General features: G+C 52.1%; 12 protein-coding genes across 12 annotated transcripts; 7 read left to right on the forward strand and 5 right to left on the reverse strand.

The window, feature by feature from the left end:
* Nucleotides 1–138: 138 nt before the first annotated feature.
* On the reverse strand, nt 139–959 carry BU25DRAFT_424768 (uncharacterized protein; the record flags this gene model as incomplete). The annotated part of the gene is made up of 3 exons (XM_033708303.1): nt 139–406; nt 474–816; nt 866–959. The coding sequence occupies 3 exons, from the start codon at nt 957–959 to the stop codon at nt 139–141; spliced, it is 705 nt and encodes a 234-aa protein (XP_033557706.1).
* Nucleotides 960–1,397: 438 nt separating this feature from the next.
* Nucleotides 1,398–3,092, reverse strand: BU25DRAFT_477915 (MFS general substrate transporter; the record flags this gene model as incomplete). Its single annotated transcript, XM_033710980.1, has 3 exons — nt 2,082–3,092; nt 1,787–2,033; nt 1,398–1,734 (listed from the first exon to the last, which is right to left on the reverse strand). The coding sequence occupies exons 1-3, from the start codon at nt 2,998–3,000 to the stop codon at nt 1,398–1,400; spliced, it is 1,503 nt and encodes a 500-aa protein (XP_033557707.1). The 5' UTR covers nt 3,001–3,092.
* A 790-nt stretch (nt 3,093–3,882) lies between these two features.
* BU25DRAFT_494246 (uncharacterized protein) lies at nt 3,883–4,625 on the forward strand. Its single transcript, XM_033711765.1, has 3 exons — nt 3,883–4,014; nt 4,066–4,328; nt 4,386–4,625. Exons 1-3 carry the CDS (start codon nt 3,987–3,989, stop codon nt 4,395–4,397), a joined length of 303 nt encoding a protein of 100 aa, XP_033557708.1. The 5' UTR covers nt 3,883–3,986; the 3' UTR covers nt 4,398–4,625.
* Nucleotides 4,626–6,124: 1,499 nt separating this feature from the next.
* On the reverse strand, nt 6,125–6,997 carry BU25DRAFT_349807 (polysaccharide lyase family 3 protein; the record flags this gene model as incomplete). The annotated part of the gene is made up of 3 exons (XM_033703272.1): nt 6,125–6,322; nt 6,375–6,649; nt 6,700–6,997. The coding sequence occupies 3 exons, from the start codon at nt 6,995–6,997 to the stop codon at nt 6,125–6,127; spliced, it is 771 nt and encodes a 256-aa protein (XP_033557709.1).
* Nucleotides 6,998–9,516: 2,519 nt separating this feature from the next.
* On the forward strand, nt 9,517–10,770 carry BU25DRAFT_175960 (SelR-domain-containing protein). The gene is made up of 2 exons (XM_033700855.1): nt 9,517–10,102; nt 10,162–10,770. The coding sequence occupies exons 1-2, from the start codon at nt 9,844–9,846 to the stop codon at nt 10,515–10,517; spliced, it is 615 nt and encodes a 204-aa protein (XP_033557710.1). The 5' UTR covers nt 9,517–9,843; the 3' UTR covers nt 10,518–10,770.
* BU25DRAFT_176001 (MFS general substrate transporter) lies at nt 10,771–13,310 on the forward strand. The gene is made up of 2 exons (XM_033700856.1): nt 10,771–11,803; nt 11,855–13,310. Exons 1-2 carry the CDS (start codon nt 11,023–11,025, stop codon nt 13,018–13,020), a joined length of 1,947 nt encoding a protein of 648 aa, XP_033557711.1. The 5' UTR covers nt 10,771–11,022; the 3' UTR covers nt 13,021–13,310.
* Nucleotides 13,311–15,291, forward strand: BU25DRAFT_176002 (alkaline phosphatase). The gene is made up of 4 exons (XM_033700857.1): nt 13,311–13,916; nt 13,969–14,373; nt 14,423–14,559; nt 14,617–15,291. Exons 1-4 carry the CDS (start codon nt 13,601–13,603, stop codon nt 15,247–15,249), a joined length of 1,491 nt encoding a protein of 496 aa, XP_033557712.1. The 5' UTR covers nt 13,311–13,600; the 3' UTR covers nt 15,250–15,291.
* A 299-nt stretch (nt 15,292–15,590) lies between these two features.
* Nucleotides 15,591–16,831, forward strand: BU25DRAFT_461905 (uncharacterized protein; the record flags this gene model as incomplete). The annotated part of the gene is made up of 2 exons (XM_033710484.1): nt 15,591–15,839; nt 16,619–16,831. The coding sequence occupies 2 exons, from the start codon at nt 15,591–15,593 to the stop codon at nt 16,829–16,831; spliced, it is 462 nt and encodes a 153-aa protein (XP_033557713.1).
* A 251-nt stretch (nt 16,832–17,082) lies between these two features.
* Nucleotides 17,083–18,416, forward strand: BU25DRAFT_461906 (uncharacterized protein; the record flags this gene model as incomplete). The annotated part of the gene is made up of 4 exons (XM_033710485.1): nt 17,083–17,385; nt 17,971–18,122; nt 18,175–18,248; nt 18,313–18,416. The coding sequence occupies 4 exons, from the start codon at nt 17,083–17,085 to the stop codon at nt 18,414–18,416; spliced, it is 633 nt and encodes a 210-aa protein (XP_033557714.1).
* A 1,415-nt stretch (nt 18,417–19,831) lies between these two features.
* On the forward strand, nt 19,832–21,047 carry BU25DRAFT_349779 (uncharacterized protein; the record flags this gene model as incomplete). The annotated part of the gene is made up of 2 exons (XM_033703271.1): nt 19,832–19,965; nt 20,099–21,047. The coding sequence occupies 2 exons, from the start codon at nt 19,832–19,834 to the stop codon at nt 21,045–21,047; spliced, it is 1,083 nt and encodes a 360-aa protein (XP_033557715.1).
* Nucleotides 21,048–23,055: 2,008 nt separating this feature from the next.
* BU25DRAFT_414277 (uncharacterized protein) lies at nt 23,056–24,655 on the reverse strand. The gene has a single exon (XM_033707242.1). The coding sequence runs from the start codon at nt 24,317–24,319 to the stop codon at nt 23,243–23,245; it is 1,077 nt and encodes a 358-aa protein (XP_033557716.1). The 5' UTR covers nt 24,320–24,655; the 3' UTR covers nt 23,056–23,242.
* Nucleotides 24,656–24,928: 273 nt separating this feature from the next.
* On the reverse strand, nt 24,929–27,296 carry BU25DRAFT_494253 (glutamyl-tRNA amidotransferase subunit A). The gene is made up of 4 exons (XM_033711766.1): nt 27,059–27,296; nt 26,879–27,000; nt 26,435–26,828; nt 24,929–26,384 (listed from the first exon to the last, which is right to left on the reverse strand). The coding sequence occupies exons 1-4, from the start codon at nt 27,227–27,229 to the stop codon at nt 25,404–25,406; spliced, it is 1,668 nt and encodes a 555-aa protein (XP_033557717.1). The 5' UTR covers nt 27,230–27,296; the 3' UTR covers nt 24,929–25,403.
* Between the last annotated feature and the right edge of the window lie 552 nt (nt 27,297–27,848).

Here is a 27,848-nt window from a genome sequence, read left to right on the forward strand (position 1 = left end):
GCACACCACACACGCTTTGATACCGACAAGCCGCCCAGCAATTTGCTAGTTTCAGACGCAAGATACGCAGCTACCAAATTTGAGTTCTTACTCTTCGCCACGATATTCAAAGCATCTATGGCGAAGAGGCGCGCATATTCAGGTGTTGTCAGAGGATGCTCCAGGAGGTTGCTCCAGGAGGTTGATGATCAGGTCAGGTAGTCCCTCGTCTGCCTCGTAATTCTGTAGTTGAGTGGACTTGCGGATGAGTCGAAACAGACAGAAGAGACGAATGTTGTGTTCGGTGCTGGGATAGACGGTCAAGTGCGTGGCATCGTAGAGTGGGAGCCAGTAGTTGAGACCGTGTGAGTCGAACAGAGTGGAGAATATGTCTTTGGTGAGATGTTCCAAACGCGGCAACCATATCCTTGAATAGTTGTTATCGCTCCATTGAAGTGACCTTAGTGCGGTCGTCCATGACCAGATCGGCAGACCTGTCAGTAAAGACCGAGAGGAGACAGGGATGTGCCTCGGCGCGTTCCATACGAGCTACGAGGTAGGGACGAAGCAGACTTAGGGGTAAAGGTCGCGGGACCGAATCCTCTGGGGCAATCTTGAAGTTCATCGGGTGGCCCATGAAGCAACACCTTCGCTTGGGAGGCGGCAAGCCTGTATGATCCTCGGATGCAGCGTGACGTTTACGGCAACGAACCATTTGATGAACCATCATCTGTGGATTCAACTCTATCTTGTTGATCTCGAGGAGTTTATCTACATTGCGCGGAAAGATCTGGTCAGAGCGAGCAAGGACTCTCAGCACTTCCTTGTTCACTGTGCCTGACATGCGTAAGCCAATAACAAGACGCCATAAGCAAACATGTCTTACTAGAAGTGAGCCGTAGTTCCAGGACGTCTTCGAGCGGAGGCACAACGTCCATATGCTTGATGATCTGAGCGAGTATCCCGACTGGTATACGCATAATGACCGGACAGTGGAACGCAGTAGTGTGTCGAAGGAAGGGCGATCGTACTGAGAGCTACGCACGGTGCTGTGAAGTCGTGAGACCGGATTTGGATGAAATAGACTGATGTGCTAGGCTGAATCAGATGAAGGTGAGCGTCCGAATACACTTGGTTTCGAAGGTCAGCGATGCGTGGTCGAGCATAGATCGCGTTATATGAGAGTGAGCTGGAGGGTCACGTGTTTCACTGTTTTAGCGACCTGTACTGGAAAGAGCGGAGCGGGACATGATGTACGCAACAGTAACAAGGCCTTCAGTCTGCCGTGTGGGTTCGTGCTGTATTAGTGTCTCGTATGTTGGATGTGGGTGCGCATCGAATGTGAGGTATTGTTGTCCATGCTTGATTGCTGTCTCATGTTGTCTGCTGCTGGGGCCACCTGCAGTGCACATCGTCTCTCAATGAACCTGAGCACCACCAAGGCTCTTGCGCAATCCCCGTATACCACCCAACGAAACAAGGAGACCGAGAAGGGCTAGGCCAATGCAGCAGAACAAGCCAGTCTGGTACTGCTTGGCTTCCGTGTGCCCCTTCTCGATATCAACTGCGTTGACGACAGCCGCGGCAAGTGCGAGGCTGACGCCAGATCCGATCTGAAAAGCAGTGTTGACAAGTCCGCCGCATAGTGACTTGACATTCGTAGGGACAGACTCGAGCATGATGTTCGTGATACAAATGTAGCTGATGCTGACACCAACAACGACCATGATCGAGGTGGGTAAGATATACCGCCAACTACAGGTACCGTCATTAAGGTCTAAGAGCCGCAAGATTGAGTTCGACTTACAAGTTAGGGTCATCTGCCGGCATCAGACTGGCAGGGACGGGCGAGATGAGGGTAATCACCATGCCGAGCGTCATCAGATACCCGATATCCATGTACTTCATCCACTTCGCAAGAACCATGTTCGTTATGAAGCCTGCAGCGCCCATGGGCAGGAAACGCAGAGCCGTTGCGCCTGCTGATAGCTTCGCGACCTCCTGAGCCTGCAGCACGACGTAGTAGATCACAGTCTGATAAGCCCCATATACCACTAGCGAGGTCAGCACTTTCCCTGAGCGTAAAGAATAGACGAATTTACCAAAGCCTGTGATCCACAGGGGCGCGAAGTTCTTGATCTTCCAAAGTGACATTGGCATGATCGGATTTCGAACCTTCTTCTCGACATACGTGAAAACCCCAAGCATGACGACTGAAACGACCAGCAGAGTGATGATGAACGCCTTGTTCCAACCATACTCGCCGCCGCTGGATAACACGAACGAAAGCAGGATTAGACCCGATGTCGAAAGACCTGCTCCGAGAAAGTCGAGACTTGGCTTTGCGCTTCCCTCACGACGATCCTTGGGAAGGTAGAAGCAGCCAATGAGCCCCAGCGGGGCCGTGACTGCGACGGCGATACGAAAGATGTATCGCCAGCCAAGTGCTTCCGTCACAAAACCACCGAACAGCAGACCTGCGCAAAATCCAATAGCGCCGCTTGCACCAAAGAACGTGAGCGCCACCACTCGCTCGCTCGCAACAAAGTAGGAACTGATGATGCCGATCGCCGAAGGTACAGTCATTGCCGCACCTATACCCTGTAAGGCACGGAAGATGGCGATCTGGATGAACGATGTAGCAAAGCCGTTCGCAAGTGTCCATATAGAAAGCCAGACCATGCCGGCACTGAAGATGAATCTTCGGCCATATCTGTCGGCCAGCACACCAGAGAACAGCAAGAATCCTCCAAAAGTGAGTGTGTAGGCGGAAAGAAGCCATTGGAGGTCGCTGGACGAGACGCCAAATTCTGTTTGTACTTCTGGAAGTGACAGGTTGACAGCAGTCATGAAGACGTTATCCATGAGCTGTGCACCGCAGGTGATGGCTAGAATCAAGATACCTTGCCATGTGTGAATGGAGCCAATATTTGGATACGCTGTCTCAGGAAACATCAAAGGGCGCATCTGAGATGACTTCGGTGTCGCCCATCCCGGAGTTGCTTGACCCGAGGGACTCATCCAGCCTGCACCAGGTGTCTGTGTTCCGGGCGTAGTCCATCCTGGAGTCGATGCACCGGCGGGTGTTTGCGCGCCTGCCGGGGTAATTGCGAATATGCTAGTAGGAGGGAGCTCAGAAAATCCAACTCTTTTGCCTTGCCCTGGTCCACCTGGAAGATCTGGGAAATACGAAGATCGTGCAGAGATACTTGCCGCTTTCGGTGTGGATAGTGGGGTCTGGCCATCTTGACCAGTCACAACGAACGAGCGTCGTCGCTCGCCGGTTGTTTGGCTGAGCTCAAGAGCGGTCTGAGTAGACATCTTGGTTGTCAGAGAGGGTCAAGGAGGATCAAAAAGTTCGCAGACTACTGTGCGAATCGTTTGGGCATTGTACGCATATTTCAAGAGCACCTCAAGCGGGGCTTTTTGCCATCACGTCATGTTGGATTCGCAAAAGTGGACCCTCTCCAGATAAGAGCACTACAGACGTGGTAGCCATCGGAGAAAATTGCCCGAGTTATTGCGAGCTACTTTCCAAGCGTAGTATCGTGAGGTTTTCCACTTCTCATCGTGGTGTTGAGGCGTCAGGGTTTTCGCCGATCCACTACCGTGATGCAGAAAGTGGCAACGGTGCGCCCACGTGGCGAGCACACTGCATGGCAGGCCGTCGTAGTACGGGACCAGTCGCTTCTCGTGCAGAAGGCGCAAGATGTTTGCGCGTTTCAAGCAGGTGTCGCGCCGTTGTGAGCGAAAAGTTGTTCGCCGCCCGCTGCAGGGCTCCCGCAATCTCAGCCTCAGCTACAAAATCGAAAACTAAGCTCAATTCGGCATGGCCGTCTCGCTTCGGCTGCATCCCTGCATACGCAAAATCGTGAGGGCAGCGGCTGAAACACCACGAACACATTGCGCGCTCACGTGAATTGAAGTAGTAGCATTCGAAGGTTTTTCGATCATCACCTGGCTTGATTCGCGTCTTTAAGTCTTCACCTGGGTCGTTCACAGTGGCCATGGCTGAGCCATCAAACTCCACCACCGGTACCGCTCCTTGCATCAACACCAACACTACCGAGCTAACGAGCGTATCAGTGCCACAAGCGGAGGCTTCGTCTTCCAGCAAGGCGCAAGAAGCGTGTGCACAGTGCAACAAGGCCGATGTGCCGCTAAAGGCATGCAACAAGTGCCACACCACATTGTACTGTGGTAAGGACTGCCAGAAAGCACATTTCAAAACGCATAAGAAAGCATGCGCATCACTTGCGCAGGAGTATGTGAAGAACAACGAGCCCAAGATGGCAAGCAGATCAGCACCGAAGGCGAATGATAGGAACACTGGATATAAGAAGTGGGAGGTATGGGACGCGCTGCGGCTGGAGGTGTCAATACGACCGAATGCTGACAAGCGACAGTTCGACACATGAGCACTGAGCACCGAACATAGGATCCAAGGTATCGGAATGAATCATCACACAGTTTTCGTCTGCGCTCCGCTCCGCTGCACATTGCGTGAGGTCTAGATGCGATGGCGGAAGCACAGAGCCTCTTCTTCGGTAAAACGGCAAGATGATACAACGACCTCGCCTACGGCAAAGACGGCAGCAAGTAATCACAACATTTGCGCGAGTCTATCCAGCAACATTAGTATCCAGATCAAATGAAAGAACTGTCTTACGCTGCTGCAAGAATCTCAAGTGCCTTGACTGCCCTACCCTTGGGGTTGAGCATACTCGAGATCTGACCTTCGGATCTACCGAATGTTAATTTGAGTGAAACCTGGCAACCATCGCTCTGATCCACTGCTCTGCTGGGCCTGATTGGTCCCTTGAGTGGCTTCTGACGGCACATGTTGCAGTTGCAGTCTTCGAGGGCAGGACAAGGCTTCGGCATATCTTCGAAGATCTCGACCAGGGGCCAGGGCGCATGTGGTTGTGTCCGCAATGCCACACGTATCAACGATCTCCAGGGATCAACTGAACAGGATATTTGACCATGACCATGATCATGCCACAAACACTAAGACCATTTCCACTCCGCTTTGCTGAAGTGTGGACATGAGGCCCGCACACTTCGCTTCGCTTATGCCTTGTACCACCGGACAACGAAGGCACAGATGATGGACAGGGAGCCAGTCTTCAGCATAGGCCATGCAATTATGTCGCAGGGATTTCGATGATTTACACTCCGCTTCCCTGGGATGTGGAGGCTTACGACGGATGTTTTGGCGGAGGCTCGTGAGCCGTTCTGTCGGGAATACGGCAAGATGATACAACGACCACATCCGCGGATCGAACGGCAAGAGGTTATTTTGACGTCGCTCGAAAATATTGAATTCCTGTCTGATGATCCCCTCAGAGTATGCTTACAGCCTTCAAAAGGGGCTTTCTTGTGGTGAGCGGCTGTGGAGGTGCATCGCTTGCTTGCTCCCGATTTCCGTTGAGGATCGACTTTATGCCACAGCCTATAGCTCTGCGACTATGTGTCGATTGCTGTGCACATAGACGAAGTCCATAAGTCTTCTGTAAATATATAATCTGCTCACTGTCAACGGGGCTATGTGAAAATATCATCCGCAACTACTCACCTGAACGCGCCTCATGACAGGACCCATACTCGTCCCAATTGCTCAGAAACACGGTATTAAATTCACCTGTCGTTGTATACCGGGACTTGTGTATAATTGTTCGCAATGTAAGTGTTGAGAGTATGCGCTAAGAGGCGAGGTAATGGATAAGACATGCACTGTCTATACAGGTGCTCCCTCAGCCACAGTGGCTCGTGAATTCTTGCAAACTCAGAGGCACCCACTCTTCCCAATTTCAAAATTCCACCGTTGCGCAGTCGCACGCCATGTGTATCGAAGCCTGCAACGTTAGATCATGCAAGCCACGAGCAGCTGCGCGGTGTTTCAGGGGCAGCTTTCACCGCTATGCAGAAATCGGGCGCAGAGAAGTTTCAGTAAAAAGTGTATTACATGCGCGGCATATATATATATATATAAACAAGAATCCGCCTTCAAAGCTTCCAATGTATCGAATGCATCAAATCGTGCCATGCTGCATCAAGCGTCTGTGATCCCATTGCGAGTCGTAGTACGACAACCAGGACAATCTGCCTAGCAAGACGAAAGTGTCTAGCGACACAAAAGCTTCTAGCAAGACTTGATGGCCGAGGCGGTGTACTTGCAGTAGCTGGAGGGGCCCTTGGAGACGGACTTGGGCTCGTTGCCGGGGGTGGTGCCCTTGAACTCCTCGCAGATGGCCTTGACAGAAGAAGCGCAGGTGGAGGAGATAGTGGCAGTGCCGCCGAAGTTGGGGTTGATACCGGCGAGGAGCTTGCCAGAGTAGGCCTGTTGTGTTGTTAGACGCTGTTTGCGATAGATAATCAGGAACTGAGCTTACCTTGACGTTCTTGATGACGACGCTGCGAGAGACAGAGTTCTTGCAGTTACCGCAAGCACGGTAGAGCTTGCCGAAGTCGGAGACCTGGAAGCCGTCGATGGTGACGGTTCCCTTACCGTTGTGCTGGACAACCTTGTCGGAGGCAGACTGAGCACCGCCACCCTTAACGAGGGCGTTACCGTCACCCTTCAGGGAAAGAGCGTCCTCGCAAACGTCGACCCACCAGACGTTCTCGATGGTGCAGGAGCCCTCGCAGTGGACACCCTCGATCTGGTCTGTGAGGTGTTAGCATGTGGATTGATAACTTGAGCGTAGAGTTACTTACCCTTGCCAATGATGGCGTTCTTGAGGGTACCGCCGTTCTTGATGATGAAGACGGCGTCAGCGTCGCCACCCTCAGCCTGACCAGTGCAGGAAACACCACGGCCGTAGGTCTTAAGACCACCGTCGAAGGTGCCGGAGACAGTCTGGGCCTTCTTGTAGGTAACAGAGCCCTTGGACGTGGGGATGGAGATGGTAGCACGCTTCTGCATGGCGAAGGCCTCAGCAGGGGCGGAAGCGGCAGGGCCGGCGGCAATGGGGGCCACGAATGCGGCAACAGCGGCGATGAGAGTGAACTTCATGTTGTCGGTTGGTTGGTGATACTTTGAAAGTTGAAAGTAGAACTTGTTGGTAAGTATGTAGAGAGAATGGAAGTAGTGAGCGTGTAAAGAGAGTGGGTTGCTTCAAGCAAACGAAAGACTGTAGTAAGAGAATGAACTGCTCTTCTAACGATGCGAGCATCGTGGTCTTTATACTCGGTGTCGCTGTCATCCTACTCAAAGCCTCTCGACCTGCGTAAGATTGTATGAGCGGTAGGCTAGAGCTCCATGCAGAATGACTTCCCGGCGCTACACTGCGGCAAGGTACTGCAGGTCATGGCTGAAACCTTGAATCGCTCGTATTCGGGGGAGGGGAGGGGGGGGTAAGAAACAGCGAAACCGAGGGCGGTTTGATCATCCACTCCTCTCTCTGCCCGGGCCTTTCTCCTGGATCATTTCCTCGCCTGTGTTGCCAAGAGCTCTAGTAATTGTGGATGTTCGATGTCATGCCGCCTTACACCTTCGCGTATCGGGTCGATACAACAACTTGAACACAACAGGGTAGGCGATTGTTTCAAGAGATTGTTTTGAGATTCTCCTCCTATCGGAACAAATTACGGAAAATCTTCAATGCGCTGCACTGATCCGCAGGACATGTCAAGCCACCTTGGCATGTTTCGCAAAAAGCTTGGCTCAGGGCGTTGCTAACGGCTTCCTTGACAGCTGTCAGCAGGTTACAGTTCCCACACCCGACTGTGTAAACAAGTGCTATGCCCGAGATAGTCGCAGCTCATTTCGAGACTTGATGCATATATTGAAACAGTGGGGAGTCATGACCTCAAAGGCCTCTAAACTCTCCTAGCTCTTGCGGTGAATATGGACCCGACCCACAATCCTATGTACCGCAGCTTACCGGAGGTCTTCGAAAAGGAGGATCATCTGAGTCGAGACGAGGCATGATCTGTGACAGGGAAAAGACCAGGATAGAAAACAATCTTCATGACCGCCTCAAGAGCTTAATCTTAAGCTTCTTTCGCAGCCTTCGATGCCTACAGTGAGTGCCAGATCTCGCAGTGTGTGGGGAGGCCGCAAAAAAGACGCACTGTCGAAACAACAGTTACTAAGCTCATCACAATGACTTGTCCTGCGTTTCGAGCTGCATGCAGGTGATATCAATGTTGCAGGGCTGTACGAGCGCGTGGAATGATAAGCTATAACAAGCTTGACGGGGGTGGAGATTGCTGTTTTGGTGAAAAGTCCAGTCGTGCCTGCCAAGCACCTTCCAGGCTTGGCAGGAACATGCGAGTCATCGCTGCCCGCTTCAGGGCCTGCCCTTTCATCTTATCACCGACCTTGAATAGAATCGATTCCATCCGCATTCGGCGCGACTTTGAAACCCAGGTGCTCGCCCTGGAGATTGTGAGAGATGCGCGCATAGCTCTCCTGAGCGCTCCGCGGGTTTAGCGTCTAAACCAGCAATGAGCGCCTTCTCGAGCAGAGTGAGAAAGGCAGGTTCATCGAAGGCCCCAGTTAGCCGCCATGACGCTTGTAGAATCTCCGGACGTCACGAAAATCGTATCTACAGACCATGGACGAGCATCGAGTATGCCAAGTAAAATTGACTGGACGCTCCATCCCCACACGGCAAGCAATTCGTCGGAAGCAGACAGCCTGCGCAAGGTACATGATTAGCGCCACCGCCATTTTCGTCCCACAGCTGGCTGGGCACAAACTCGAATGTGTCACCCAGACCACCTGCAACCGTGAATGACCTTCAGGCGACGAGATTCGGCGCGATTGTCACAAAAGCACCATGCCAAGACCGCAGACACTCGCACTCGGAACCGAATCGAAAGTCGAATCTTACCAAGACGATGTCTTGCTATCCGATGCAAACATTGCAGACTGTCGTCAACCTTGAATCTGCGAATCTAACTTAACATTCGTACTGATTCAGTCAGTCAATTAGTCTTGTTAGACCGAGAGTGTCGAGTGCTGTCAGACGAACCAATCTGTCAGAAGAATAGGACCCAGTGTGCCAGACAAGTCGAGTAGAATCACAGCACCTTATCGAGCTGATGCATGTCCACACTTGGGATGGTATCGATCGATGTGCTGCGCGAACCAGCGAAGCGCAAACTTGAACCAGGACGCATACGATCTTGACAACGTCCGACAGCTTGTGCAGCTGAGGAGTCAGGCGAGAAGCTCAAGCAACCACGTGTAGGCAGCATTCTAGCATTGTTTTCGTAGCGGAACAACGCTCACACAACGTGAAGACTGCAAGAACCAGAGAGAGATAGCTCAGGGGGCTTTCGCTTGGTGGTGAGTACTATTGCATGATAGATAGACGTTTAACGTCAAGATAATTTACAGAGGCTAAGTAGTTGTTGCATGTCTTCGTGTGCTTGCTCAGAAGTTGTCTCTGAACATGACGTTTTGTCAGCCATCGAGGTACTCACACATACATATCTACAAACACAACCTCGCACGCACACACTACTATCTTCTTATTTCTGGCGACCTTTCAACACGTCCAAGCAACTAACAACCAGATGACTTCCGAGCTCTCCGTTTGCACAACTCACAAGCCTATGTATGGATACGGCACCGACGGAAAGAGTAATCCAAGTCCATCGAACGACAAGCCTTTTGAGTGCTTCGCTCCCAACACAAGGCTTGCGACACAGCTCTTGATTGTCCAATTACGGCCCAGCCGAGGTGGTTTGATGATTGATGGACGCTTCGAGTGGTGACGCAATTCCAAATGATTGTCAAAGCTCCTTCCCCCGCCACTGAAGCTATGCGCCACCAGCATCAGCAACATCTCCAGCTCGCCTTTGGACCTGCAACTCTGCACCATACCTTCGCCTACATAATCTCGACTCATGCGCTTCCCATCCTTCCCTCCGTTCATCCGCGCCTTCTGCACAATCAGCAACACAACAAGCGCATTCATCCGCGCCAACCCCGCAAGCACACTCGGCCGCACATTCTACAACAGCCCCCAGCGCGTCACAATCCAGCGATCTATGCCAAGCATCCCCTTCCTCGGCGCGCTCTTTGGATCATCCAGCAGCATGGCAGACAACACGGACTACCCCGCCTCAAAGCCCGAAGGCGAATGGCAGGCACAGCTCTCCCCTGGTCCGTCTCTTGCCTACCCGCTCACTATCCATTCCATCCACCATTCTAACGCACCACAGAGCAATTCCGCATCCTCCGCAAAAAAGGTACCGAAATGCCCGGCTCCAGCAAATACGACAAGCACTACCCAGACGCCGGCGTCTACAGCTGCGCGGGCTGCTCCGCACCTCTGTACAAAGCCAACCACAAGTTCGACTCTGGGTGCGGATGGCCGGCGTTCTGGGATGCGTTTCCGGATGCTGTGGGGCAGAGGCCGGATCCGGGCTTGGGTATGATGAGGACGGAGATTGTGTGTAATAACTGTGGGGGGCATTTGGGACATATTTTCAAAGGGGAGCGGTTTGGAAATCCGAAGGATGAGAGGCATTGTGTTAATGGGGTTAGTATTAACTTCAGTCCGGAGGAGTCAAAGTGAAAGCAGTCGTGAGACATGGTGAAAAAGGCAAGCAGAGGGGCTGAATAGTATGTAGCAACAGGTGGACCATGCAGGAACAAACGAGAGAAGAAGACATATCACGATAGAGCTCTAGCCAGGTGCGTAAAGGTGTTTGGCCATGCAATCGGGCAGGTACTTGCCTCTTGACGTCGTCTTTGAACCTGAGGAAGGTACAGCTTACGATTCGCTTGTGCTGTTGACTTGACCTGACCTCCTTCCATCAACAACCCTCACAACCTTCATCATCAACGTATTGCAATACGCTCCAGCACAGTCAATCGTTTTCCGGTGGCAAAAAAGCGGCTGCCATCGCCAATGAGAGCCACGGAAATATCTTTACACGGCGGCAGAGCGACGTCGTGCATTAGCACCAACTATTACCACCAGAGTCATACTTTTCGTCATGCTGTCCCAAGCCTTTCTTTCTACTCGGTTCACTCGCAGAGAGATCAGAGCTGCTTCAGACTAGGAGCTTCGCACACTGATGAGCGCAAATTCGAATTGTCAACCCAGCGTCATTGTCGCGTCCGGGAATAACTCCTCGCAACCACCTCGGAATCGGGAAACTTCAAACACCGACAACACCGACCTTTTCGAAGATGATGATTTCGACTTCTCGTCAGGTGACGACAGGAGTGATGGGGACCATGGTCGTGGTCTCCTGGCTGCGAAGCAACTTCAGCTGCATCGGCAACTTTCGATAGCGACGAACATTCGAGCTGGCACCGCACTTCCACAGATTGATGACACCGAGCAAGCTGAAGCCGCGAAAGAGAAGCCAATATCATGGCGCTCACTACCCCGCAAGGATCAGCTCTTCGTGATTACTTTGGCACGCCTCTCCGAGCCATTGACGCAGACTTCGCTTGGGTCCTACCTCTTCTACCAACTCCAGTCGTTCGACAAGACACTGCCTGATGCCACGATCTCCTACCAAGCGGGTATACTCCAAGCCGCCTTCCCATTCGCGCAGTTCCTGACTGCCATGTTTTGGGGTCGTGTCGCAGACTCCGAGTATGGCGGGCGAAAACGAGTCGTCTACATCGGCGTGCTAGGAACCATGTGCAGCATCATTGGCTTCGGCTTTTCGCAGAGCTTTCCTATGGCGGTAGCGTTTCGGTGTCTGGGAGGTGTGCTGAACGGCAATGTTGGAGTTATGAGGACGATGATTAGCGAGATCATTAAGGAGAAGAAGTACCAGAGCAGAGCCTTTCTGATCCTGCCCATGACGTTCAACATTGGTGTCATTATTGGACCAATACTTGGTATGTGTTGCGCGTAGCAACGATCCGAGACTTCTACTGACATCCTCGCAGGTGGAGTTCTGGCAGACCCAGTTGGCAGCTATCCCTCCTGGTTTGGACCCGGCTCACTCATCGGCGGTAAGAGTGGTGTCTACTGGATGAAGCGTTGGCCATATGCTCTGCCAAACATCGTGAGCGCGTGCTTCCTTCTCTTTTCGGCATTGGCTGTTATCTTCTTCCTGGAAGAAACAAATGAGCTTTGCAAGGACAAGCCAGACCCTGGCTTATGCATAGGCAGGATGATTCGCCGCTACGTCTTTCGCCAACATATCGCAACCGAGTCGGGTTACTCTGCAGTTCCTACCGACGACTTCGGTGCTTCCAATAGTCTCGAACTCCAGCAAACGCCCACATCAGCCCATCCAGCTACTCCCGCATCCAGCGACAAGACCAACAAGGTACTGCGTCAAAAGCTACCCTTCCGCCGCATCTGGACACGGAACCTCATCCTCACCTTACTCGCCCACGGCCTTATGGCCATGCATGTGGGAGGCTTCAACTCGCTCTGGTTCATCTATCTCTCAACACCACGCTTCGACCCTGCAAACCCACACCCTCCTGGCTACAAACCACACGGCTTCATTCACTTCACCGGCGGTCTAGCGTTACCACCAGCGCGCATAGGAGTCGCATTGGCTATCCTGGGAGGCATCGGCATCACACTGCAGCTTTTCTTGTACCCGAAGCTCTCGCATCGACTCGGCACAGCGAAGAGCTATCGCATCTTCCTTGCGCTGTTTCCCGTTACCTATGCGCTCGCACCGTTCCTGAGCCGTGTCCTGAGCCGGAGTAAGCCGCCAGCTGGTGTCAGTGGGCCCTTTGTCTGGATGGCCATGATCGGAGTTCTCTTCATCCAAGTCCTAGCCCGGACCTTCACTCTGCCCTGCACGACCATACTGGTCAATAATGTTAGTCCACACCCTTCCGTCCTGGGCACTGTGCATGGTATCGGACAGTCGGTCTCTAGTCTTACAAGGACCATTGGGCCCATCATGTTCTCGTGGGTCTTTGGCAGAGGTTTGAATGTGGGCATTGTCGGCCTTGGTTGGTGGCTTATGGCGGCTGTTGCTACTGTTGGTTGCATCGCAGCGCAGTGGGTAAGAGAAGGTGATGGTCACGAGATTTTGCTTGAGGGCGAGGTTAGGGGGAAGGATGGGGAAGTGCGGAGAGTCGACTGAATGTACTCCAGCAAATGCGACGCGACATCGCTCTCAACATGCATCCCTGGGCGGTCTTGTCGTATTTCTTGAAGATTGTCACAAGCTGTTGGCTTGTATGGACTTGACGACAGTACCGCGGACAATTCAGGTTCACGCAAGATGCAGGTACACAATTCTGCATGTGACTACAATTTGCGTCGAACCCACGTGTGCGCTAACGCTCAGATTCATACGCTGTGGCATGCCGCGTAGGATGCAGCCAAGCAAGCCAAGAACCGTTCGCTATTCTTGACCTCACCACCATGTGGACCAAAACGGAAGCTCGCAAGTCTCGAGAGCGGAAAGTCGGGACCTTGCAAGATTATTGTCCACAGATGATGGATTGAGCGGACACGTTCGCGCAGTGCAATCTTGCAATGCGGGTCGCACAAGGCTGTCATGAGAGACGAGTATGTTGGCGGTTATTGGCATGCAAAGAACAATAGTTCTGTAAGATCATGGGGCAAGTCCTTGTGAACAAATGATGGTATAAAAGCACCTTGCGCATCGAATACGAACAGCAGCTCTTACAAGCACACTTCTCAGCCTCAACAACAAGATGAAGTACGCTCTCTCCCTCACGATTGCCGGAGCGCTTCTTGCGCAGGGAGCCTCCGCACTCTGGCTCCTGCCTACGGCCCGCAACTTTATCTACATTGTGCCTGATGGCTATGGCCCAGCTTCGCAAACTATGGCCCGGGACTATGTCTCTTTGCTTCAAAACGGCGAGAACCCTAAGGCACCAGTTTCGATTCAGCTTCCTGCAGACCAGATGGTCATTGGCAACGTCAGGACACAAGCAAGCGACAACTTGATCACCGATTCTGCGGCTAGTGCAACGGCGTTTGGTTGCGGTGTCAAGACATACAACAATGGTATGTCCACGTAGTCTTCAAACAAGTTCCTGATGCTGATGCATGTTTGTAGCTATCGCTGTAGACGATGACGGTCAACCCGTCGGCTCAATCCTCGAAGCTGCCAAGCTAGAAGGCTTCAAGACCGGCCTCGTCGTAACCTCAACCATTAACCACGCCACTCCTGCTTGCTACGCCGCTCACGTTGCCGATCGGAACTCCTACGAGAAGATCGCTGAGCACGAGATTGGGTACTCTCACCCACTTGGTCCGCAAGTCGACATCCTCATGGGCGGTGGACGCTGCTACTTCAAGCCCAAGTCCGATCCCACGTCTTGCCGCAAAGATGACATTGATCTTTTCGGCTATGCAAAGGAGAAGGGGTATCGCGTTATGCAGGACCGCAAGGCGTTCGATGAGTTAAAAAAGGGTACTGCAAAGGCGGCTGATTTGCCTTATATTGGGCTATTTAATGACGGTCAGTATTTTCGGAGTCATGGGTGGTTTTGAGACTGACGAGATCACAGATCAGATGATGTATGAGATCGATCGTCAGCAGAACCCACAACAAGAGCCTTCCCTCCTGGAGATGGTGGAGACAGCGCTGACCTCCCTCGATCGTGCGACGAAGTGGGGTTTCAAGGGTTACTTCCTTATGATCGAGGCAAGTAATGATCATGGTCCTTGGATACCAGATCACAAATACTGACAGACCATGTAGGCAAGTCGTATCGACCACGCTGGACACGCCAACGATCCTGTTGGACATCTGCACGACACCATCATGTATAACGATGTCATGAAGTACGTCCGCGAGTGGATCGACAAACACCCTGACACCATGATGCTATCTGCCGCCGACCACGAATGCGGCGGTCTGACTCTGAATGGGTTCAACCCGCTTCCCCTCAAGGGTGCTAGCATGACGACCGAGCACGCTGAATTGCTTTGGAAGAATTACAATGGTACGGACAAGCGCGCGTACCTCAAGTCCACCATCCTCCCTGGTTACGGACTCGGTGACTTGAGCGAGACGGAAGTCGACACTATTCTTAAGAACAACAAACTCGCTTCCGATCTTTCGAGCCGCTTGAGTAAGAAGGCGGGCGTCAATTGGTCTACCGGTGGGCATACGGCGAGCGATATTACGTTGTTTGGGTATGGTTCTGGATGGCGCGGAGGGAACTTGAGGGCGGACATGGCAGGCAATTGGGATAACACGCAGTTGCCGGGGTATATTGAGGGAGTGCTGAAAGTCAAGATGAGTAAGGTTACGGAGAAGTTGAGGAAGGCGGGGAATGCGTGGGTTGGCAAGCGGGATCTCGATAGTCATGGGCATGTGCACAAGCACTAGCTTCCTGTATACTAATGTACGCGATCGCTTTCAGAATGTTCAGTGTTACTTCCTACGAAGTGAGTGGCCCGAGGCCGCATGTTCAGTTCGTCAATATGCTATCTTGCTACAAGCAGGCTTGCAACCTCTATCTGTGTTGAGTAAGTATCCTCTCATTCTCGTTTAGCTTTAATATCGTTTGTCTTGGGCCCCGTCAAGCCGACGCGAAGGAAGGGCTCTTCTTGCTACGATCACATGGTTCATGCGCGAAGGTCGCGTGCCTTCCGTACAGACTGATCTATCCCGAGGATCTTAAAGTATGTATCAAATTATGGCAGCTTGATCTCGCCGATGGTCAAGTCATGCGCACTCGAACCGAGTCTGAGATCATGGAATTCTGGCGCAAGCGCAATGGTAGGACGCACGTCATGGACCTCCCAACCGAGGTCCGCCTTTTGATCTTCGAGATGGTCATTGCCTCAAGCGGCAAGATCTACCCCCTTATCAAGAGCAAGTGCTCCCATAATCAACGGATTTTGGGTAACTCAGCGGAAGAGAGGATGAGCACACATGTCATCATGGGCATTGGATATTGCATGAATGCAATGGAGGTTTTCGACTGAGCTCCCATGTGTACCGCAATAGCTTGAACGAGTACCCCTAAGAGAACCATGATACTGTCAGTCCGCCCGACCTGGCTCTTCTCTACGTCAACGAGTAAATTAAAGAGGAAGTCTTGAGGGCTGGCTGGAATAGTGTGAAGACATGCTTCATCGATCACCAAATGTTCACTGATATCGCAGGCTCAGCAATAGGAGCCGCAGTCAGCTACAACGTCTTTGGTCGGATTGAGCTAAGGTTCACCAACGCCGGCTGGTTCAAGTTTTTTTGGTTGTAGGAATCGAATCGATGCTGTTTCGCGACAACTCCAGCTCGCTGGGCCATTCTCTAACTTGTCTCAAGTTGAACGCTCAGCTCGATATTCGATTTCATGATCCAGCTGATGGGTACAGCGACGACCCTTGGGGCAAGGTTCGTGATCCATGTCCTACCAGACTGTTATGGTCGACTGGATATTGACGATAGCTTTTCCAGACATCAAGCATATCTGCAAGTTCAAGCTCACAGGCTGTGTGAAGAAGTACCGTCTCCCATCACGAGAGAGCGAATACACCCGCCACTTCATCACGCCGATCTTGCTTACGAAAGGGACCGCGACGAGTATATATACCGCTTCGAGCCCCCGCCTCCTCAGAATGATCCAGTCTTACGCCTCATCAAGACCACCATCCGTCAGCTGATGAAAGAACTGGAGCACGGTGTTGCAATGTGCAACACAAACTTTCAAGTCTTCCTGTCCACGAGCGCACCGCCCATCTGACCACCCGAGGGTGACCATGATGTCAAGTTCTACACCTTCACGCAAGATGACGAGAAGTTCCCTGCAACTGTCCGTGTCTCAGTCATTCCCCGCGAAGGCGCTCTTCACCCTAACAAGATCCACGTGCGCATCTCTGGACAATTGGTGCCTGTTCAACAATGGCTTGTTGACATGGCGAAGAACAGCAGTGCCATGCGTGGCCGTACCCCCGAATCGATCTAGTATTTCTGGAACAAGCTCAATGGATGTTTCAATCAAGTTCAAGAAATTGCCTGCTGAGATTCGTCGCCTCATTCTGTCACGGTTGAGGTGTCTCCTTGCAGTCGGCCGCATGGGCGCTTATCTGCTGATTGGTTGCTACGTCGCACGACTACATATTGACAGCTACACGACATCAACATAGACATTTCCTTATGTATAGCTCCACTCCGTAGCATGTAGAATAGTCAGTTCAATACTTCAATCCTTCCCACATGCGTACTGTCCACTCGCCCCGACAGATTCGCATGTATGCCATCGCTCCGGAGGACGATATTTATCCGATCCGTGATCTTGTCAAGCAGCGCTCATATCCAGAGTCCACGGTGGCTCAGCGAAAGAAGTCACGCATCTTCATGGGCACTGGCTATGCGGGTGGCCGCCAGCTCAAGCTGATGAACGGTGATACAAGCAAGTACGGCCGTCACAAGCCTGTTGAGATTGATCCAAAGGTGTCTCTGCCCAACACCAACCCTCTACTCGTCAGCAAGCGTATGAAGGAAGAGCTCTTGAAGATGGTTGGAATAGTCCAAGGAAGTGCTTGTTAACCGTAGGGTCTTTACCGCCATTATTGACTCCAAGAATGGTGTGGCGAAATTATGACGGTTTATGGAGTGAAGAGGTCATGTCTGCCACATGTGCTGGTGCAGTGCTCTTGCCTGTTCCAACAGCGCTTTCTGGTTGCACGACAGATACGTCATGTAAACAGACCCTGAGGACTGCCAGGTGAGAGAGGCAATCACAGAACAACACAACAGAATATACCGATTTTACTGCCCTGCGCGGTTACACCTTCACTTATTGCATTTACTGCAACAGAAATGCTTCAATGTGCTGGGCCGCATCGAGCTCAGCTTCACTATGGGTGATTGGCTGGACTTCTTCGGCATCTGTACCTACTACAAGGAGCCTCTCCATTAACTTGAGTCGGAATCGCTCGGATCCTACCTTGCCCGGATTGTCAGCAGCACTTGTCTCAACATCCGCTTTCGTGACCCTGAGGACGGCTGGGCTAGCCATCCATAGGGCTATGGGGAGAAGAATACAGCTTGCCAGAGTGTCATGATCAAGTGAATTAAGACTTTCGCCTCGCTCACCTCAAGCACATCGCCAACGCCAAGCTCACTGGCTGCATCAAGAAGTCGCAGAAGGTAAAGTGGGAGGCTATGTTGGAGCGGGCGCGCCTTGCAGAGCCAGATGACTTCGACTACGACACTGCTGTGAAGGAGATCTTGGATACGTCTGTGGGTGAACTGTGAGTTCTGTCATTGATCGTTGTGATCTATTAGATGCTAACAGACTGATAGACCGCCAAGCTACATCTGTCGCAAATATTGCTACTGCTACAGCGAGTCCCGTTACCACTCATTCGAAACCGTTAGTACCCAGTAAGCTCCCTCCATGTGCCATCGCCCAACATGCGCCAAAAATTGACAATTTCACAGAAGGCTGGCGCATCATGCGCTCTACGTTCCACTCGAAGTCCAGGTTCGATTATGAGAACGATGTCGTCCACGTGAAGGAGACCGAGGGCGAAAATGCCACTTAAGACGTTGACACCGAGGTCAAAACAACAATGCGCACAAGCAAACATTTCGATGCTGGCGGCGAATGCGCCGAAGATAATGTGGAGGTTTCGATGTCGGGATCGTAGCCTCAAACTTCCCAGGGGCCGTCAGGAGTAATTGAATAGGTTAAACCTATGATGAAGATTTGATGACCTATTCCATAAATGCTACCTTGGAAGCGTGAGGTCTGGCTGCGGAAGAGACGACCATAGCTACCGTCGTCCTCTAAACACATTTTTACCATGCATCTGCCCTTGTCGACACGAGGCAAGGGAACTGCGCCCGACACGCAAGGGACACGCAGCTCCAATTGCTGCTCTGACCGCACTTGAAGACATGTGTCGGCGAACAGCAACATCCCTCGAATTGGTGTTGCTACTGCTGGAACCGTCGTAGACGTTTGCTATGAAAAGTCTGGTAAAATGCACTCAACATCGTAACGGCGATGTTGTAAAGATGCCCAAACAATACATTAGCATGCGCTAAGTGAGGCATGTCGGTACGATGCAGGCAGCAGGAATAGCCGTTGGCTTACAAATCACACATGCCAACTTCAAAAGGCCATCTGCCAACTCGCCAACCCCATGTTGCAGCATACGCAGCGTGTCGCAGGATGCAGCCCGTCTTAGGGTCGTGGCAATGTGGCAGCCGTTTTTCAGTGGAGTCGCAAATTTGCGGGTGGTGATACGAGCCGGTGAGGGGCTCAAGATATGAAGGGAGGCGCAATGGTAGGCCTCGAAGGAACTCAGGGGGTTTGCAAAATATCCGGGGAAATTGCATCCGACCCTCCCTGATTCGAACAAGTTTTCGAACGGCGTCCTTTTGGGACCCTTTGCCACTCAACTACCCACCCAACAGCCGCTGTCCCAATGCCAGCGCCGTCGAGGGGCTGCACATTCGATTCTGCAGGGTCTTTGCCTTTTGTCATTGACGGAACTGACAGCACACAGTCGCTGGAGAGTGCGCGCGTTCATGCGGTCGCGAATGAATGAAGTTTGGCAGCGCTGGGCGGCTCCCGTCCGATCCAAGACCCACGTCTTTCTTCACGGGTCCGGGCTCAGCGGGTCATCTCATTCGCCCCTTTCGCTGGGCCAAGGTACCACCTGAGCTGCTTAATGGAGCTTAACAACGGGTCCTCGGTTGTGCATCGACGCCGCGAAAGGGCTGATGGCTTCCGCCAAGCGCAATCTCGCCCCGACACGGACATGCTACTCCTGCACGCTTGGCCGCTGGGCCGCTGGGCTGACGGCTGACGGGTCCCTTTAAAATGTGCTGAGCCCCCGAGCCCGTTGGGGGCGCCTGCTTGTCTGTCCCCCTTGCGCACCCAGATATCGCCGTTGCTTTCTCCTGTCGCTCCTTTGCTTTTCGAAGAGGAAACCGGACAAACGACTTCAATATGATGCTGCCATCGATGGGGGCCCGCAGCCCAATGTTTGCGCTGGCGTGCAGCGCCGGCTTCGTCCTGATCTTCATTTTTGGATTCATGGCCTGGTCGAGTCCGGAGAGCATACCGTTCCCGCACAGCTCCGGGTCAACACATGTCGAGATGTACGTGTCCTACCATGTTTCGATATCTTGCTACAACTGGGACGGTTGGTCCCTGATTGTTTTTGTCCCGATAAATCTCGCGCGCTAGTGGATAGCTACTGACCAGAACTGACAGGACCTTCAATGATGCAAAACCGCCAAACATCAACGATATCCTGCGCATTTTGTACGAGCCGCTCAAGACATCGCCGTCTGAGCCCTTCATTCGCGAGCCCAATGGCACCAAGATTGTGCTTCCTAAGAACCCGCGGTATACGAAGAAGATGGGCAGTGATATCTTGATCCTGGATCTTGACACAAGACCACTCAAGTCGACTGAGATGTTTGCAAAGGGCGAATACGACTGGCGCAACATCAACCACGTATCTGGTGGTGTCTTTGCTCACTATGCCTACGCTCAGATCCACGGCTACGACTACAAATTTGTCCACGCGAGCGAGTTTGAGGACCGACACGCAACCTGGATTAAGCCATCTGCACTGGCCAACTTGATCAAAGATTACAAGTTCATTGTTTTCCTTGATGCTGACGCGACTTTCCGCTTCATGCACCTCCCCATCGAGTGGATGATGAACTACTGGAATGTCGAGCCCCACCACTCTTTCGTCATGGCGAAGGATCCTTGGGATTCCAGGGAGCCGCAATACAACTCCGACCGCTTCAACCGAACATACACTAACACCGGTTTCATGATCGTGCAGAACAACAAGCAAGTTTTGCCCATCCTGAAGGCATGGCACGAATGCCCTGACGACGTCCGCTACCCCAACTGCTCGCAGTGGAAGCAGCCCAAGTTTCACGAGCAGTCCGCATTCGGCGAATACATCCGCTACGACTACGAAGAATACATCAAGGAGCTCGACTGCGGCCAAGCGAATGGCTTCCCCGGCGTCGAGATCAGCAACTGCCAGGGCAAGTTCATCCGCCACTATTGGTTCCAGAAGTCCCTTGTCAAGATGGACTACAGCGAGAACATGATGAATGCATTTACCTACCCGATCCAGAAGCTATTCGCGGAGAAAGAAGGCGTGGTGTTCAACCAGGAAAAGAACGTCATACACTGAGAACGATACAATACGCATAATGATTTCCCGAAGAGGTGCAATTTGGATACAAGGTCATAATCAGGTGCAAGAAGACCGTCATTTTGGAGCATAGCATAGCGTTGCATAGTTATGGCGTTCAGCGGTACGATACCGTGTATTCTGGGATAGGCTCTGGTTTTGATGGTTTTTTGGTCTTTCGCTTCGATCTAGGCCTGGGTTCTTCGTCGCGTTGATACCCCAATATGAGTCTTCGACTGATGATTCCGACTTCTCGACACAACGCATGCGATCTTTCCTCACAATCTCTCGAGTCTCGTCCTACGTTTCGCCGTTCCAATGCAACGCTCGGCTACCTGCGAGACCTGCTCTTTACATCAGGTCACGCTCGAGCGCTTGGCTGCGTCTGCACCGTTTGCTGCGCCATTCAATCTCATGCATCACGTCGCACTCGAGGCGCACACAAGTTGGAAAATGGGCACACGGCTTACTCCCTGCAATCCTACGAGGCACAATCCAATCTTTCCAATTAATCCTTCGATCACCGAGGGGAGTGAGCCTCGTATCCCAAAGTTTCAAGGCCGTCAGCGCGCGAACTACGCATGCCAAGACTCCACTAACCATTCGCTGGCTGATTGATGTCAGCGCCCTGCCGGCAATCGGCGGAACTCAGGAACCACCAAAACTTGGTCCAAAAGTCCACAACGAAGTCCACAAAAACGCAAACGGATGATCATCGGCTCAGCCCTGTTAGCACATCGCGTTCAGGACGCATGCAGGGCAGCAGACGGCGTCGAAGCAGCGTCGAAAAGTGTGCCTGGTGTGGTTCGGAAGCTCCGGAAGGGCCGGATGTGACCGCACATTGGGCTGGTGGGGATCTGCAAAAGCTTGAGTAAAACAGAGGGAAAGGTGAACGGGCGGTGCGATGGACGCCTGAAAGGCGGTGCGACGGACGCATGAAGGCCTTGAGAAAGTTGTAGAGCAGAGAAGCACCCAGTTTCAAGCAATGTTCGTACCGCAAAAAGTGCCTGCTGTTGTAGGCTTGTTCTGCATTCTCACTTTTCATTAAAACTCTAGAAAGCAGTATAAAGGTAGAGATATGCTTACTCTTTAATTCTGTCTATTTAGATCTTGTGCTTCTCCTCTAGTTATTGCGCAATAGCAAGTTGAAGGCTAGGGTGCGTTGGTGTTCTAGCAGCTGCTCGCTTGTTTTCTATGCCGTCACCTCATCGCAGGAAGGAGTAGTTTTATTTATTGCTTGTATTGGGGGCGCAGGCTGTTTCTGCCCAGGCTGGAGGAGGTGAGAAGCCAAGAGGGAAGCGGGTTTCCGTGAAGGAGTCCTCCTGCCTGGGGCGGAAGGCCGGCCAGCTACATAACCTATCCAAATCAAACCCAAAATCAACCAAACTCCAACTCAAACAGAGGAAAAGGTCGTGGTGTCGTGAGAAAGTCGTGAGAGGGCGGGGTGGCGGGAGATTTTCCATGTGCGATGAGGCGACGATAAGGACGCCCGATGGGAGACCTACGGAGGAGCTGAAGGGCCCATAGTATAGGTGTCTGGTGAGTATGTTTGGTATCCTTCACCGCTGCTCTGCACGACGGGTATCAGCAGCTCTTCACCGGCCATAGAAGCTCTCAGAGAAGATACGAGATGCTGAGGTTTGATTCTGGAAATCGCGCGCCTGCTGTGCTTCTGCGTCGAGTTCGACACACCAGAGGCATGGACGGTGCAACAGGGCAACACGTCGATGTGCATCTTGGTTTCGCGCTCTCGCCATGTTCAACATCGCTACTTACGGTATGCTTGAGGTCTGCGCACTCTGCCTTACCAAGACGGGTAAAGACAACAGTTGTACTGAATAAGCGAAGTACGAGTCCAAGCTGTTTCTCGATTAAATCAACCGGACAACGAGAGAAGCCCCGGGTAGTGTTTGTGTTGTCATGTGTTCCACCCTTTCGATTGATTGATTGATTTAACGTCCTATGTGAGTGTTCCACACTTTCATCGAACACTAGATTTACTAGAAACATGCTCATGTACTACTGTTTTCAAGTTCGCTCATGCTTGCCAGTCTTCAAGAAGTTCTCGTCGCTTACAGAATTCAAACTGTGTGTTTCATGTGCTCAACCACTCGCGCGCAATCCTGCCCTATCAGATGACAACATAAGTCATCGTTCTTTTCATGGCATCATACAACATTCCTCATACTTCCCGTCTAGGGAGCCTCTTCAATCCACCTCCCCAACATTTCCGGCGCAAAGTTCGTCATATAACATACGTCCATCTCATTCACCCTTCTCTGCACCACGTCCTCCATGTTGTCCAAAATAGCATCGAAATCATCAATACCTTCCATCTCTTCATCTCCAACATCGTCATCTTCAGTAAGCTCTACTTCACTCCCTTCTTCTAAGTCGTCCATGTCGAAGATCGGCTCGTCGAACAGCGAGTCCGCTCTCCCCATTTTTGGGAATTCCCGGAGGTCTCCAGGGTCCTCATATAGATGTTCGGTTGGAGAGAATTGATCCAATGCCGACAGCGCAGAGCTCCAGCTCGATGGCAGTGATGGAAAGAAGTCGGCGGACGAAGATGGAGGCTGGATCTCTTCAGCATCCTCAACGTCCCGTGCCTCAAGTCCAAGCGCATACAGATAGCTTTGCGTCGTCTGATTGATTGGAGCTCGCTCGAGTGAGGGGAAGGTGGTTGACGTGGCGAGCTCCAGGCTATACTTAAATTCGGTCTGAAGTTGGGTAGCGAGGCCGGGCGCGAACCAGACATTGTTCAGATTTATGCGGACTGATTGTGCGAGGTTGGAGGAGAGGAGATGCTGCAGTGCGAGCGTGATTGGGTGTTTGGCATGCAGTACGCAGTCGTCGACCCTGTTTGTTAGGACCCTGGAGGTATTCGAAGAGAGATTGAGGGTCAGGGTGAAGAGTGCGGTGTCGAGGTTGGCTAGTGCTGCGAGGTGATTCGCGCAATCCGGAGCCCTGGAGATATTCAAGCGCACATCAATAGTGAGATGCCTGAGGTACTTGACGTATTTGTCAGAGATTGGCGGCAGTATTGTCGCGTCTTGCGATGATCTCTCTTGGTTGTGTGTCGTGGCAGGGAGGGAAACCGTGAAGGTGTTGTGCTGGTAGAAGTACGATGCTGCCTCTTCATGAACAGGCCGGGAGGTAGTCAACAAGCTGAAAGTGTCGTTGAGGCGTACAGGATTGGCGACAGCATCAGTAAGGAGCTTGCCATAGATGATGTTGCGCATCTCAGCAGGAAGGTTGGTGAAGGTTACCATGATGTGGTACGATGGCGACAGTGGTGTAAGAGTGTGACGTAGTCGCCAAAGTGAACGATGAGAGTTGCAAAATAAGGTAGATGCAATGGTGCTAGTCGGGGGAAAAGCGAGTTATTTATACGCGGCAGCAGCCCTCAAGATCAGCTTCGAGGCGCTCGATTCAGATCAATCGTTGGAGGCAGGCGCCACAGAATCACTCGTCAAATCTTTCGGTAGCGAGGATCAAACCTAAAATCACAACTCTGACGGGAGCAATGTTGAGTATTTGGGGTAATACCAAGAGCGAGGCTGGTACTCGGGAATCCCAGAGTACCTATAAGCGAACCATGGGTGGAGGACCAACGTACCATGTATACACTATGACTCAAGTGATTGGCGCAGCACTCACACCTTTTCCAATATGGTCATGCGTATACTCGTGATAACGCGTCTTAGTCGCGGATCGCCCGATCTGGTGATGTTGACGGCTGTGTTGACGAGGCGAAGTTACGCGTCGTTGCCTGGTGCCTCAGGCAGAAGTTTGCGTGTACACGTTCAAGAGGCGTCGGCCAATCAGAGAAGTGTATCATTGAGCCCAAGAAGCTTTTGGAAGAACGAAGAGCTGGAGTGGTGTGATTGACATCTCACTCGTACCGCGGTACGCGTCTACCTAATTGAATGGTCCATCATGGTGTCACCAGTCGCCTGTGCACGATGCCTCGCCTGACATTGATCCAGGACTGAACTTGGAGACTTTTCTTTGTGCTGAATTTGACCCTGTATCAGACACTGGAAAGAAAAAATATCGACGGACGAGGTCGCGGTGGTTGGTAGTCATGGCGATTGGCATTAAGGTTGACGGAAACCAGGGTACAGCCGGTACTAATCACTTTAGTCTGTAGTCCTTCACACCTTCCTACTATTCGGTCATAGTTCGTGATGTTCCAGGGTTAAGTGGGTGCTGGACGACGAACATTATGACTCATAAATCACAACAGGCGGTCTCACACAGCAGCCTTCGTACTCACGATCAGCATGACTCACGACCAATCAGACAATCAGCAATGCCTCGAATTGTATTTGAGCTACACCAACTTCTACTTCTTTAGAGCTTCCTGGTCTTATTGCCAACGACATCCGCCAGCTCGATAGTCGGCTGAATGTACGGCTTGACTTTGGTCCTCACATTGCTGCGCTGCTCATACGCGTATGCAAAACCAATCAGGCTCTCCTCGCTCCAGTGCTTGCCGGCAAAAGCAAGACCAAATGGAATGTTGGGTGCGGTGGCATTAAGGTTGCCGCGTGCGTTCGAGATGACTGTGGTGTTGCTGGGATATGCACCCAATGGCACAGTGACAATCGGGGCACCGATGATAGCGCTGGTACTGGACGCTGTACGAGTGGGCAGAACAACGGCGTCAAGATTGTAGGTAGCTAGCGCGCCGAGAATACCGCCAGGCCCGCCAAGAAAGAGGTCCTCCTGGTATGCAGCCCAGAACTGAGGATCTGTGTTCGTGAAGTTCAGAGCTAGAGCGGCGTCGAAGACAGCAGTATCGCGGCTGGGGTACTCCTCCGCTGGGAATGTCTGGGTGAAGTTTCGGACTTCCTCCAAATCGTTCACATCATTGGGGTTATATGTCAATTGTGCAAGGTACGCGGCGAGATTTGGACCGAAATCGCCGGCAAGAACGGTGTCTTCGGCCGTTGAGTTTAGGTATTGAGCGTATGCGGTGTAGTTCGTGTTGTCTACAATTATCGCGCCGGCTTCCTTGAGCACTGCGATGGCAGAGTCAAATGCATCGAAGATTGGTGCCGACGCGATGTTACGTGTACCGATTGCGTTACGAGGAATGCCGATACGCTTGCCAGCGAGTGCGTCGAGCTTGCAAGCTGCGACATAATCTGGCTTAGTGGCATTGGTAGAATTGGAGGCCCACGGAATGGCAGACGTGTAGTTATCATACTGGTCAGGGCCTGCGATTGCTTGCAAGATGTAGGCGGCATCTTTCACGGTGCGCGCCATGGGTCCAACGGAATCCTGATGCTCCGAGATGGGGATGACAAGAGCTCTGCTGGTCAGACCAACCTAGGTGATTGTTAGCTCGAATCCCTTCGTTCGATCTCGGGGGCTCTTACAGTGGGCTTGATGCCAACGATGTTGTTCAATTGACTTGGTGACACAATGCTGCCATCAGTCTCGGTACCCAAAGTGCCAAATGCCAAACCGAGACTGGCCGAAACGCCACTACCACTGCTGCTACCACTGGGATCTTGACCTGGGTAGTAAGCACCATACGTCTGACCACCATAAGCAGACCAGCCATTGGACGAGTTCGCGGATCGGTAGTTGGCCCATTGCGATAGGTTGGTCTTGCCGAGTAGGATCGCACCTGCGGCACGAAGTTTGGCAGCAACGGTGGCATCGCGGGGTACCTTGGCTCCGAGCAGCGAGAAAGATCCAGCCGTGTTGTTCATCTCGTCGGCAGTCGCAATGTTGTTCTTGATAAGGATAGGAAGACCGTGGAGAGGACTAAATGAAGGTCAGCGGTGCTTCCAAGGTTTTGATCAACATTGGCCGACCCGCGAATCTTCCCACATGAGCGCTCCTCATCCAGCTCTTTCGCAATTGTCCAGGCATCTGGGTTGATCTCGGTGACCATGTGAAGGGTCGCATTGACTTCCAGAATACGTCCCACATATGCCTGTTGTAAGTCAGTACGCTGCGCCCAGTGTCGTTGAGATTCTCTGATGACAGCTCACCTGTACCAAGTCAAGACTTGTGAAGTCACCAGCCTCAAGCCCAGAGATCAATTCATCTGCTGTAGCATCCAAAAGCTCAGGCAGTACTGGAGGAGTGGCATATTGCGCAACGACGCTGGTCAAGGGCGCAAATGCCACAAAGACCTTCGCTAGGAACCAAGCTGACACCATGATGTCGACCGTGCAGGAAGCCACCCGCTTGAACGAGAAGGTACCTAGAGGTTGGGTAGGAGCCGGACATCTTTTGATGTTGTGAACTGCAGGAGGGTTCTTATAGCTGTGGCCGCTGTCACTGTGTGCATCATCCGCATAGGCTTGTCGGCCGTTACCCGTCATACAAGGATATTGTAGATTTGCCTCCCCGCGGGAAGTAGCGACACCGGAGATATGTGGATCTGCGCAATGAGGAAGGTAAAAGCTGCTGTTCAAGGTTTCTGACGGTTAACGCTGGCGCATATGCATGCAATGCTGTTTGTGCCGGATCGACTTGTCACTCGTACCACGCAAAGCCGTTGTTGTGAAATGTATCGAAACGCTCGTGTCACTTCCGCCCTTTGACAGGATGCACGACAGACCTGCACTTACTACACCATGTTGTTGGTTTGAACAATTTCTGGTTGCTATTGTGTCAGTCAACTTTCAAGAGCCTGGTGGTTCATCGATGGTGCGTGTCGTGCTAGCCGAAACAGGAAGGTGCGATGAGCTTGAGCTTGGAGATCAGTCCGCGGCAGATCAGACATTGGTTGCTGGAAGCGGGTACATATCGATATTTCTGCCTGCATTTCGATGA

The sequence above is a fragment of the Macroventuria anomochaeta genome, assembly GCF_010093625.1.
Source record: "Macroventuria anomochaeta strain CBS 525.71 unplaced genomic scaffold BU25scaffold_36, whole genome shotgun sequence".
NCBI lineage: Eukaryota > Fungi > Ascomycota > Dothideomycetes > Pleosporales > Didymellaceae > Macroventuria > Macroventuria anomochaeta.

Bases quoted from the DNA above. Each gene is read 5' to 3' on its own strand.
- BU25DRAFT_175960 (XM_033700855.1), top strand. From the start codon at position 9,844: ATGCGCTTCCCATCCTTCCCTCCGTTCATCCGCGCCTTCTGCACAATC. The intron at 10,103-10,161 runs GTCCGTCTCTTG...AACGCACCACAG, and splicing joins GCAGGCACAGCTCTCCCCTG to AGCAATTCCGCATCCTCCGC.
- BU25DRAFT_494246 (XM_033711765.1), top strand. From the start codon at position 3,987: ATGGCTGAGCCATCAAACTCCACCACCG. The intron at 4,015-4,065 runs GTACCGCTCCTT...CGAGCGTATCAG, and splicing joins GCCATCAAACTCCACCACCG to TGCCACAAGCGGAGGCTTCG.
- BU25DRAFT_176001 (XM_033700856.1), top strand. From the start codon at position 11,023: ATGAGCGCAAATTCGAATTGTCAACCCAGCGTCATTGTCGCGTCCGGG. The intron at 11,804-11,854 runs GTATGTGTTGCG...ACATCCTCGCAG, and splicing joins CATTATTGGACCAATACTTG to GTGGAGTTCTGGCAGACCCA.
- BU25DRAFT_494253 (XM_033711766.1), bottom strand. From the start codon at position 27,229: ATGGTGTCAGCTTGGTTCCTAGCGAAGGTCTTTGTGGCATTTGCGCCC. The intron at 27,001-27,058 runs GTGAGCTGTCAT...GACTTACAACAG, and splicing joins CAAGTCTTGACTTGGTACAG to GCATATGTGGGACGTATTCT. The intron at 26,829-26,878 runs GTCGGCCAATGT...ACCTTCATTTAG, and splicing joins TCATGTGGGAAGATTCGCGG to TCCTCTCCACGGTCTTCCTA.
- BU25DRAFT_414277 (XM_033707242.1), bottom strand. From the start codon at position 24,319: ATGGTAACCTTCACCAACCTTCCTGCTGAGATGCGCAACATCATCTAT.
- BU25DRAFT_176002 (XM_033700857.1), top strand. From the start codon at position 13,601: ATGAAGTACGCTCTCTCCCTCACGATTGCCGGAGCGCTTCTTGCGCAG. The intron at 13,917-13,968 runs GTATGTCCACGT...GCATGTTTGTAG, and splicing joins TGTCAAGACATACAACAATG to CTATCGCTGTAGACGATGAC. The intron at 14,374-14,422 runs GTCAGTATTTTC...ACGAGATCACAG, and splicing joins TATTGGGCTATTTAATGACG to ATCAGATGATGTATGAGATC.